An 11711-nucleotide genomic window follows, 5' to 3' on the forward strand; every position below is an offset into this window, starting at 1 on the left:
TAGCTCAGTATACACGCATAGTTATTGACTGATAATGTATAACATTATGGCTCGGTTACTGGATTTACAAAAATAATCTTCCATACAATTTTGAAGACACAGTGGAAGTTTATACGTATTTATTTACATAGATTTCTACAATTATTCAGGCCGATGCACAAGTGGGAACTATATTGTTTCTTCATAAACTATGCGGAACCTATTTACTGGGACACGTGGCTCCGTGGATTAGGTAAAAGTGTCCTAGCTTGCTGTGTTGTTGTTAAATATTACATTTGTAATCCAAAATGTACGATCATTGATTCATTTATGAATAATTGTAATCATTTTCGAACGCAGATATATATTTTACATTATAGACACAGTATTGAACCATTATTTTGCAACGAGCTGCGTGCAGTAGGTGTTGTTGGCAATGAACTAGTTTTCTAGCGAGACAGCTCGCAGCTACACAATGTATTTAGCAAGATAGCTGTCTTAGCTAGCTAAGGTTATCCTCTACATTTCTATTCGAAATCCGTTCTTATTGGTTAGCTAATCAATCGTATGAGCCCGTAGCTAATAGACTGATCAGTTATGAGAGTATGGAGCCGATTTAAACTCAACTCCAAGATTTACGATGGAGTTCGATAAAAAACGACTGATTTCAGCACCCAAAAAAGGGTCCAGTTACACACGACATTGTTCTGTGAAATTGCGTGCTATTCGCTGGATGCTGAAATCAGTCGTTTTTGATAAAAACTTCAAGTTGTGACGTAGGATCACTAGTCCGCCCACATCTTAAATCGTTGAGTTTTGTTGGATAAAATAAACCTAGTCGGCAATAATATGTAGGCCTAACTAATAGTTTAGTAGGTTCCCCCATAGATAGCAACTACCTATCTTGAAACGGAAGTTACAAAAATAGAATATCAACCTTAAAGACAACCCTTACTTCACTTGGTCGACGCTAGCTCAAATATAATGACAGCTAGTGTGCAGTTGACCAGGGTTTCCCTAACTATACACGTTTTGGTTTTTGCCCTAGCACTACACAGCTGGTTAAAATAATCAAAGCTTGACGATGAGTTAGTTATTTGAAGCAGCTGTGTAGTACTAGGACAAAAACCAAAATGTCCACCCAGGGGGCCCTAGGACCGAGTTTGGGAAACCATACAGTAAATGGCTACACTACACATTTCTTGAGTCGACCACTAGAGGGAGGCGTAGCCTCATAAATTATAAATGGGTGATAACCAATGACTGTTACGAACTGTGGTAACAAACTTGATCCTAGGACCCCCTGGGTGGACATTTTGTTTTTTGCCCTAGTACTACACAGCTGATTCAAATAACTAACTCATCGTCAAGCTTTGATTATTTTAACCAGCTGTGTAGTGCTAGGGCAAAAACCAAAACATGCACTGAGTTTGAGAAACCCAGGTCTACTCTATGTACTCTAATTGTTCATCTTATGTCTAAATTTCTCCTTTAAGCACACTGTTCTGAATTATTTTATTATCTATCCAACAGATGATTTCTTGACTTGGTGTCTGGTCTACTTCGAGTTGAGGCAAGTAAAGTAAGTTCTCAATCTCTCTATTTTGATGGATCCAAAAAGCATCAGTTTGATGAACTTTAAAAGGGAAATCTGCAGTTGTTACATTTTTTTGACTCATCATTTAATTAACACACCACATTTTTCCACCAACCCACTCTGCTATTGTAATAACTACGGATCTCAGTCCCTCCCACTCAAACCCATCCTACCCCACAAATACACTCCTTATAGAGACTTTCACATTCTTGAAGAATATAACTTATAAATGCCTTGTGCTTCGTTCAACTGTCTTAACCCATCAGAATCCAGCAGCATACCACCCTGCATCCCACTGCTACCTTGCCTCTCTGCATCCCACTGCTACCTTGCCTCTAAAGCTAAGCAGGGTTGGTCCTGGTCAGTCCATGGATGGGAGACCAGATGCTGCTGGAAGTGGTGTTGGAAGGCCAGTAGGCACTCTTTCCGCTGGTCTAAAATCAAATATTCCCATGCCCCAGGGCAGTGACGGGGGACATTGCCCTGTGTAGGGTGCAGTCTTTTGGGTGCGACGTTAAACGGGTGTCCTGACTCTGCGGTCAGTAAAGATCCCATGGCACTTATCGTAAGAGTAGGGGTGTTAACTGCAGTGTCCTGGCTAAATTCCCAATCTCATTATCATGGCCACCTAATCATTGCTAGCTTCCAATTGGGTCATTCATCTCCCCTGTAACTATTCCCCAGGTAGTTTCTGTAAATTAGAATGTGTTCTCAGTCAACTTACCTGGTAAAATAAAGAATCCGAAATATAACCTTGTTTTATTCCAATGTTTGTAAATGCAAACAAACACCATATAGACTCAACATGTTTAAAGCTATAATTTTGATATCATGGATGTCAGTGCAACCATAGCTCAGTCTATGAATTTGAGTGGTTGCATTTCTCCAGCCCCATCCCTCAGCTTTTTGCTGAAACGGGCCTGGAATGCTTTTATCATTTAAACTGCTGATTTCCCCTCTAACAACTTTGCTCTTACAGATACAGTGCCTTGCGAAAGTATTCGGCCCCCTTGAACTTTGCGACCTTTTGCCACATTTCAGGCTTCAAACAAAGGTATAAAACTGTATTTTTTTTGAAGAATCAACAAGTGGGACACAATCATGAAGTGGAACGACATTTATTGGATATTTCAAACTTTTTTAACAAATCAAAAACTGAAAAATTGGACGTGCAAAATTATTCAGCCCCCTTAAGTTAATACTTTGTAGCGCCACCTTTTGCTGCGATTACAGCTGTAAGTCGCTTGGGGTATGTCTCTATCAGTTTTGCACATCGAGAGACTGAATTTTTTTCCCATTCCTCCTTGCAAAACAGCTCGAGCTCAGTGAGGTTGGATGGAGAGCATTTGTGAACAGCAGTTTTCAGTTCTTTCCACAGATTCGATTGGATTCAGGTCTGGACTTTGACTTGGCCATTCTAACACCTGGATATGTTTATTTTTGAACCATTCCATTGTAGATTTTGCTTTATGTTTTGGATCATTGTCTTGTTGGAAGACAAATCTCTGTCCCAGTCTCAGGTCTTTTGCAGACTCCATCAGGTTTTCTTCCAGAATGGTCCTGTATTTGGCTCCATCCATCTTCCCATCAATTTGAACCATCTTCCCTGTCCCTGCTGAAGAAAAGCAGGCCCAAACCATGATGCTGCCACCACCATGTTTGACAGTGGGGATGGTGTGTTCAGCTGTGTTGCTTTTACGCCAAACATAACGTTTTGCATTGTTGCTAAAAAGTTCCATTTTGGTTTCATCTGACCAGAGCACCTTCTTCCACATGTTTGGTGTGTCTCCCAGGTGGCTTGTGGCAAACTTTAAACGACACTTTTTATGGATATCTTTAAGAAATGGCTTTCTTCTTGCCACTCTTCCATAAAGGCCAGATTTGTGCAATATACGACTGATTGTTGTCCTATGGACAGAGTCTCCCACCTCAGCTGTAGATCTCTGCAGTTCATCCAGAGTGATCATGGGCCTCTTGGCTGCATCTCTGATCAGTCTTCTCCTTGTATGAGCTGAAAGTTTAGAGGGACGGCCAGGTCTTGGTAGATTTGCAGTGGTCTGATACTCCTTCCATTTCAATATTATCGCTTGCACAGTGCTCCTTGGGATGTTTAAAGCTTGGGAAATCTTTTTGTATCCAAATCCGGCTTTAAACTTCTTCACAACAGTATCTCGGACCTGCCTGGTGTGTTCCATGTTCTTCATGATGCTCTCTGCGCTTTTAACGGACCTCTGAGACTATCACAGTGCAGGTGCATTTATACGGAGACTTGATTACACACAGGTGGATTGTATTTATCATCATTAGTCATTTAGGTCAACATTGGATCATTCAGAGATCCTCACTGAACATCTGGAGAGAGTTTGCTGCACTGAAAGTAAAGGGGCTGAATAATTTTGCACGCCCAATTTTTCAGTTTTTGATTTGTTAAAAAAGTTTGAAATATCCAATAAATGTCGTTCCACTTCATGATTGTGTCCCACTTGTTGTTGATTCTTCACAAAAAAATACAGTTTTATATCTTTATGTTTGAAGCCTGAAATGTGGCAAAAGGTCACAAAGTTCAAGGGGGCCGAATACTTTCGCAAGGCACTGTATATAACGTGTTTTCCCGTTAGTCTATTGTGGGTGCTACTGTTTGAGCTCAGGTTTGTGCATGTACCTTTTTCAAGGTGTGAGATGGCAGTGCCAGCGGCCGGGGGTGTCGACCTCAGTCGGAAATTTGTGTCAGAGACCGAGATCGAGGAGAAAAGGAAGCAAAGACAGGAAGAATGGGAAAAAGTTAGGCAGCCAGAGGACCCAGAGAGTAAGCCTTCTGCCACTCCACTCTACCTCCCAGAATGTACACAGACACAAGCAATATCTTTCATCATGCCTGTACACTTGTCTCCTCTAAGCATCTGCATAGCTTTGGTTTCTGTGTGTTTGTGCTGTCTCCCTAACACAGAGGCTCCCGAGGAAGAGTATGATGGGCGTTCACTGTTTGAGCGGCTACAGGAGCAGAAGGACAAGAAGCAAGAGGAATACGATGAGCAGTTTAAATTCAGTAAGGGTCCCGCTCTCATTTATTTTAGTCCCTCTCCACTTTCCCTGCAACAGACCCTACCACATTCTGGGACTTCACATTGGATATCTCAGATTAAACTCTTGCATCTATGGAATGGATAGTCAGACTCTGGACCTGTTGAGTACAAAGTATTTCTCACTCTGGAAGTGTGTACATTTTTTATATTATGAACCTGTTTGTGTGAACAGATGGAACTATGTAATGTATCAGAAGAGGAGCAGGAGGAGATTATGACCTTGTCTTGGGAATGAGGGGAGCCTTCTGCCTGGCATAGCAGCTTCCCTGCTTTTCCGTTTCCCTGGTGACCAGACTACTATTAGCAGTCACCCTGGTGGCCATATGTGTCTTGTAAAGCTATACGCTCTTTCAGCAAGGATATTTAAGGAAATAGGTAGCGTGTTGTTTTGTGTATGTAATAACCCTTCTCCAACTCCCATGGCCTTAAGTTGAAATGATCAGATAGTATTATTGTATTGGTACTACAGTACTTAGACATTTTTTCCATGGAAATTGTCTTCTCACCACAGAGAACATGGTCAAAGGCCTGGATGAGGATGAGTCTCACTTCTTGGATGAGGTCTCCAGGCAACAGAGCCTGGTGGAGAAGCAACGCAGAGACGAGGAGCTGCATGAACTAAAAGAATACAGAATATCCTTTCAGTTTCGGCTGTATACTCCCTCCCCATAATTCTAAGCTTCTCTCTTTAACACACACACATACACACAGAGAGCAAAAACACGGTGTATCCATTTTCATGTCATTTTATTGCTGATTTTTTTTTTTCTGTCAGTACGGCAACATTTAGTAGACATGAGTCACACAAATAATGGATCTATGTGTCAGAGCCAAATGTGAGAGCCAACTACTCTCATACTCCCTGTGTTTCTCGCTCTTTTTCTCTGTCACAATATTTTGGTGGGGTTGAGTTTTTTGCTCTCTTGACAGTAGATTAGGCACGTCTTACCCCTTTACTACCACTCTCATCTGATGGACAGGAGGAGGCAGTCAGTCTACAGGCTTCAGGTCAGTACCAGAGCATGCGAGCGGAGTTGAGTGGTTGGAAATCCTGCTCACCGCTCCGGCACTCCACGTCCTTTCCAACCTCTCCGCTAAAAACTGCTCTGCGCTCACAGAAAAGAAACTGCTGCTCCAAATTCACTCCATTCATTAAAATCGCAATTTAACCAACAGCCATCTATTGTTGTGACTACCTGGACGGACTATTTGGTTTTGATGTATTGAAACCAAACCATATGATTTGAGTAAACATGAAAAGGTGAATGTAAGAAGCGTACATCATTTTAAAAAAGGCTTCATGTCATATTAAACTGCATATAAACACTCTAAATAGGTCAGGAGCCAGACAGTGCCCAAGAAGGAACGAAAAGGAATGATTTAGTCTATATTATTTCAAGGCTGTAGCCTACAAAGAAATGCACATTTAAAAATGTATTTAATCATTATAGTCTATCGACGGTGCATATAGGCTGTGCCTTACTTAGAATTACATTTAAATTTAGTGCCCTTGAATACATTTTTAACTTACATTTTTAACTTACTTTAAGTTACAGGGGAGATGAATGACCTCTGTAACTTCATGCGATGGTGCCTGGAGAGCCGGCCAGCAGAATATATTCTCCACACTTACAGAGCCACTGGGGATGCTAAACACCCTTTTGGCCACTCTTGCCAGGCTGAGCAGAGAGAGTTGTTTATGCATATTTTTCTGTAGGTAGGCCTAAAGGTTTTTAGGCAAAATAACCCAATCAAAACAGAAAGCTCCTTGAACGTGGGAATATGCCAGGCCTATTCGGCCAAATCGATTATAGCCTATTGTATAGCTAATAGAACAAAAATGAACGAAACATTTAAAAGATCAGATTTTTAGTTTAGAAATACCTTGCTACAATGACACTCTTACACCACTTTCAATTATGTTAGCATGTGCGCGTAGGAAGTACAACCATCATGCTTTAGGGATACGTGTCTTTTCAGATTCCACAATGATTGTTTAGTTGTGGACACTAGATCACCACACTCCCTCTCTTGCTCTTGGTCCTCATCTTTGTAAGTCACCTTGATTTTTCACCTGTGTGTTTTATCAGTTTCTTTATGAAAATATTTAGCGACGGCATGCCCTGAGCTTGTGAAGTGAGTGCTACTGGAGCGAAACTGGAGCAGGCGAGAAGGGCGACGCTCCAGCCTTCCGGAATTTCGCTCCACGCTACAGTAAAATTGGGCTCGCTCCGCTCACGTACTCTGGTCACAACGAGTGCTCTTCCACCTCGTTAGTGCTCCTACTCTCAAACATGACATACAGTACAGCCTCAAACACAGACAACCACATTCTACATGCCGAGAAACCATTAGATAAAAAAATGTATGGGTAAGATTACAGTTTAAGGGTGCGTAGACGGTGACAGGCAGGTAATTAGTGATAACTTGATTTGGCATATAATCATGATAACCTCACAGTGAAGAGATGATTAGCCATTCCTGATCTGACACTATTCCTTGTCGACCTTTCCAACCCGAACGTTAATGGTTTGATCCTCAGCACGAACACTTTTACCACGCAATTTTATGAATGAAAAAAGCATGATCTCTTTTCTCTTAACATGTAGTGGTTTTAATTTATCTATTTTAAAGTGTGCTGTATTCTTTGTATGTCCACTTAACTGATATGAACGTATGTTAATGTATGCAAAGCTGCTCTCACGCCACATATCTCAGCACTGCTCAGAGCCAGGGTCCTGTGGTGATTCATTCTAAATTCAGCCATAGTTTATAACGTGACTGACTTGATAGCCTGCATTTCTCTTAATCTTTCTCAATCAGGCTGTCATGTACAATTATGATGCATGGAGCAAGATCAGACAATTATGCTATTGTGTAAGGGAGAAAATAAATGTTCCCTCTTTCCACTGACGACCAGGTTTGTCTGCAGATGGAAGAGGATGCATTGTCATGGCAACCAAATCCTACTGAGGTCTGGCTTTTACGCTGATAGGAGACAGTTTGAAGTGCTTACTGCAGACAACCATCAACCAGCTCCTCTTGTAATATTTTGATTTAGCCTAGTTCAGCTAGTTTTTGCACCTTGTCACAGGGTTGTTTTTAACTTCAAAGTGTGTCACTTTTTCAGGGCGTTGGTGGAGGCCCACAGACTAGTAAGTGGAAAGAACAGGCTGGATTTATGAGGACACACCTGGACTGTGGCTAGATGAACCCCGAATGCGATTTGAGTGTGTACCACTTATTTTCCTGTATTCACGCAGTCAAAAATTGTTGGAAAATCTATTCTAACAGTCAGTGCTAGCCCAGTGGGCAATTCCCTGCTCAGAAGGGATTGTGAGATGTGAATTAATTGAGTCACCTGGTGTCCCCATCACTCCTATCAGCAGTTAATTATCACATCTAGGATCTGCACGTCTTAGTTATTTTCCATTTCCTCTCCTTAACTCCTGGATCTCACAGTGCTCTGAAAAAACTGGCATCTAGTGAGAGTCGGAAGGAGCCCGAGAAGAGGGCGGGTCCTAAAGCAGCAGAGGTCAAGACCAGTCACCTGTCCCAGGCACACCTGTTGGCTGGGGCGTTCAAGCGACGCAGGTGAGGCCAGTGGCCACAGTACTTTTAGACCTATGTCACAGTTTTCAAATCATCTGGATATAGTGTTGGAGGATGTAACACAATTATAGGGGAGTGGTGGAGTTGGTTGAGAGTGGGGGAAAAAGTGAATTAATCTGCATGTCTCTAGTCTTTCTGTTGACTCCTTTCTCCTGCAGCTCTTCACAGTCCTCAGACAATAACAAGAAACAGAAGGTTGAGGAGTCTGCAGCAGGGAATGGGGGCCGGACAGGTGGGCTGAGACCTTCTTATAGTGTAACAGCTGCTCGTCATTTCACAATTTGAGTGCTCTTATAACACATACTCTTCTATCTCACACGTATGACTTCACCAACATCGGTAAGTGTGACTGGCAGTGTGTTGTGCTCTCAGAGCAGGAGGCGGGCAGAGGTGTGGTTGAGCAGGGCTCCACAGTAAAGACCGGTGTTCTCCACCTTCCATCGGCCGCCGTGTGTGTGGGCATCCTGCCGGGCATGGGAGCCTACTCCGGTAGCAGCGACTCGGAGTCCAGCAGCGACAGCGAAGGTAGCATGGACAGGAGCATCTTTCCCATAAAGAGATATAGAGTCTGCAGATAGACACACACCAATATGCAGACACACTCACACGCTTACACATACACACTCATTCACACAGACGGGCTGCCGACACCATTGCTTTCACAGCTGTATGAGTTACTGTTATTCTAAGTCATTAGCAGCGTTTCCATCAAGTTTTTTCCAGCCCAGAGTGGTATAGTTTAGGATTTCTTCATAATCACTAAATATTAATTAAAACCTGTTAAATTAACTTCAATGGCATTGTGATTTTGGTGTTGTGCATTCAAACATGACACCTCCCCCTTCCTCCCAATATGACATCTCACACAGTTTAAATCCCTGGCAGCCTAACCTGATGACATCCCCCTGTGGCTGCAGCTCTGCTATTGGCCAAGGAAACAGTGACTGACAGCTGTGGATCAAGGACAAGACTGCTAGACTGTCACGTCACATTCATACCTTACCTTAGACAACATCAAGAAAGCGAGCCAGAGCTTAGTCTCAGACGCAATGTATGTGGAAATGCTTTTCCTTTTAGTGTTTTTTGTTTATGCGTCAGTGCAAATAATGCTGGATTTTAATGGATTTCTTTCTCTCCATGAAAATGTGGGTTTCATCATGGGATGATCAAGGCTTGGGTAGAAGAAAATATAACGTTTTTCTGTTTTCTTTGTTTATTTGGTGTAAAGAGTCAGCCTGGCCTCCTAGACTAGATGTAACATAGTAAACTAAAACCTGCGACACTCAAATTAGTATATGTTACATTTGATGTGGTTAAATAAGACAAACTAAAGGAGGGTGGATAAGTGGGTGTATAATGTGAAAGTCTAGCAACCCAAAGGTTGCCTGTTCGAATCTCATCACGGACAACTTGAGCGTTTTAGGTAATTTACAACTACTTTTTTTCTAATTCCTAACCTTAACGCCTAGCCTAGCTGATGTTAGCCACCTAGCTAACATTAACCACATCAAATTGGAATTTGTAACATTGTACAAATTGCAATTTGTAACCTATCACAGATTGTAATTCGTAACATATCATAGATGGAGATGGATGATGGATATCCACAAATTAATACACGACCTAACATACTAATTTGAGTGTCCCGGATGTTTGTTTACTATGTTATGTCTACCCCTGAGTACAGGTTGAAAGAGTTGGTGTATGTGAGTGCATGAATGAAGATAACTGGAACGAAATACAGTTTGAGTAAATTGGAATTGACTTCTGTGTCTGTTTGTACTCATTCACTTGCAACCGATTAGTTGTGACAAATAAAAAATAAGTGCTGCTAAGAAATCTGTGTAGGGATATATTTCTCAGGGCACTCTGAAAGAAGCCTTGTTTGTACAGCATACACATTCAATTTGATAAAGTTGAAATGGATTTAATCTGGCACATCCAGGGTTAAATTTATACTGATTGTTCCAAACTTTCTAACATTTTCGGCTCTGGGTTTTCTGGTGAAGCAGAGGTTGAGTTCCTGCCTGACTACATTGCAGATGCATGCCAGATCTTACAATGCATGGATAGGTACAGTATGTTATATCTGCTAACCAGGCACGCAACCATTTGGCGCATTCAACGTTGCAGTTGACTTTAAAGTCGAGACAGGTCGCGTTCCCCTGCTCAGACTTGCATGCATCAACCAATGGTTGGGCACCAGAGTGCATAACATACGTGTTTCTGTACTTAGACATTGCTGATGCCTGACAGATCTTACAACGCCTGGACAGGTATTTTAAGTATTAGCTAATGGTGCTGGGAACTCTGAAAAAAACAAGGTCAAATCATGAAGTCAGTAATCTTCAGTTTGGAAAGTCGGAGCTCTAGAAAGATGCCTGAGTTTCCGAGTTGGATGACGTTCGATTTCTCCCAGTTGGAGCTTGTTTTTTTCCCCAAGTTTCCAAGTCTTGAACACATTGAAGTCGGAAGTCAGAGAGTTCCCAGTTATTTTGAATCTGGCACATATGTTATAGAACTTTGTCAGTCGATGACACAGTCGTTGACATGATAGGCAACCATTGGTTGTTGCGTCACCTTAGCTGTGGAGCACGCCCATGATGTGGTTAGCTGATACAAAAATCCCTAACCCCTGGGCAGGGGAACGTGCCCTGACTTCTACAAATCACCTGGCCAGATTTTAGACTAGAGCATCAAAATGGTGATGAATCATGGGAAAATTGTGACTGACGGACTGATCTACAAATAACACTGAGTAGTTATAATGCAGGTGATTTGTAAATCAGTCAGTCTCGACTCGCATTTAAAGTTGGCTCTAATGTTGAATGTGCCTGGATCAATTTCGTCTAGTCCTTTCAAAGTGTGTTGCATTATGGGTAAAAAATGGTCAGACTTGCGCTTATATGTCAACTGCATGAACTTTATAAAGAACGTGATCAAAGGTCAATCAGTTTCTGATAAAGTCACATTCAAGTTGCTGCAGTTGCTTCTCACCAACTGCACCATACATTCATCGCCTGCATTGTGGGAGGCACTATTTGTCAACCAATCATTAGGGTGTTTTTGGTTAACCCACGCAAATATGACCAAAGACTTGACTGAACAGGAACCAACTTTGCAGCAATTCTAAAGCTACAAGGGGATACAATTGAAATTGATATTTGAGACCGCTCTCGAACCAATTAATTGTACACACGTTATGTTTTCACTTTGTGAGCGTGTGCTATGGGGGTACAGAAACGTTTATTTCGACATTTAGAAAGACAAAAAAAGCAAGGCTCAGATCAACACTGATCTTTCTGTTGGAAAACCACTACAGTGTCGAGACTGTCGCAGATGGACCTCGCTGAATTTCGTCTACAGTCACCTTCACTGCTCGAACACACCCAATATTTGTAGATCAGTCAGTCACAATTTACCCATGATTCATCACGGTT

General features: G+C 41.9%; 1 protein-coding gene across 5 annotated transcripts; it reads left to right on the forward strand.

The window, feature by feature from the left end:
• Positions 1-128: 128 nt before the first annotated feature.
• psme3ip1 (proteasome activator subunit 3 interacting protein 1) lies at positions 129-10031 on the forward strand. Of its 5 annotated transcripts, none has more exons than XM_021570013.2 (9): positions 129-232; positions 1513-1561; positions 4249-4382; positions 4524-4622; positions 5171-5292; positions 8120-8253; positions 8430-8503; positions 8644-8796; positions 9141-10031. In XM_021570013.2, exons 1-9 carry the CDS (start codon positions 154-156, stop codon positions 9143-9145), a joined length of 849 nt encoding a protein of 282 aa, XP_021425688.2. In that variant the 5' UTR covers positions 129-153; the 3' UTR covers positions 9146-10031. The 5 variants fall into 5 exon arrangements, with proteins under 5 accessions (XP_021425688.2, XP_021425696.2, XP_036810189.1 ...); XM_021570021.2 differs by having other exon boundaries at positions 139-232; positions 1513-1552; XM_036954294.1 differs by lacking the exon at positions 129-232 and adding an exon at positions 270-289 and having other exon boundaries at positions 9157-10031.
• Positions 10032-11711: the final 1680 nt, after the last annotated feature.

Source organism: Oncorhynchus mykiss, chromosome 2 (assembly GCF_013265735.2).
Source record: "Oncorhynchus mykiss isolate Arlee chromosome 2, USDA_OmykA_1.1, whole genome shotgun sequence".
NCBI classification, from domain to species: domain Eukaryota; kingdom Metazoa; phylum Chordata; class Actinopteri; order Salmoniformes; family Salmonidae; genus Oncorhynchus; species Oncorhynchus mykiss.

What these genes read in the sequence shown, in the direction of transcription:
- psme3ip1 (XM_021570013.2), top strand. Translation starts at nt 154, where the DNA reads ATGCACAAGTGGGAACTATATTGTTTCTTCATAAACTATGCGGAACCT. An exon ending in CACGTGGCTCCGTGGATTAG is followed by an intron (nt 233 to 1,512) that starts GTAAAAGTGTCC and finishes TCTATCCAACAG; the next exon opens with ATGATTTCTTGACTTGGTGT. An exon ending in AGGGAATGGGGGCCGGACAG is followed by an intron (nt 8,504 to 8,643) that starts GTGGGCTGAGAC and finishes TTGTGCTCTCAG; the next exon opens with AGCAGGAGGCGGGCAGAGGT.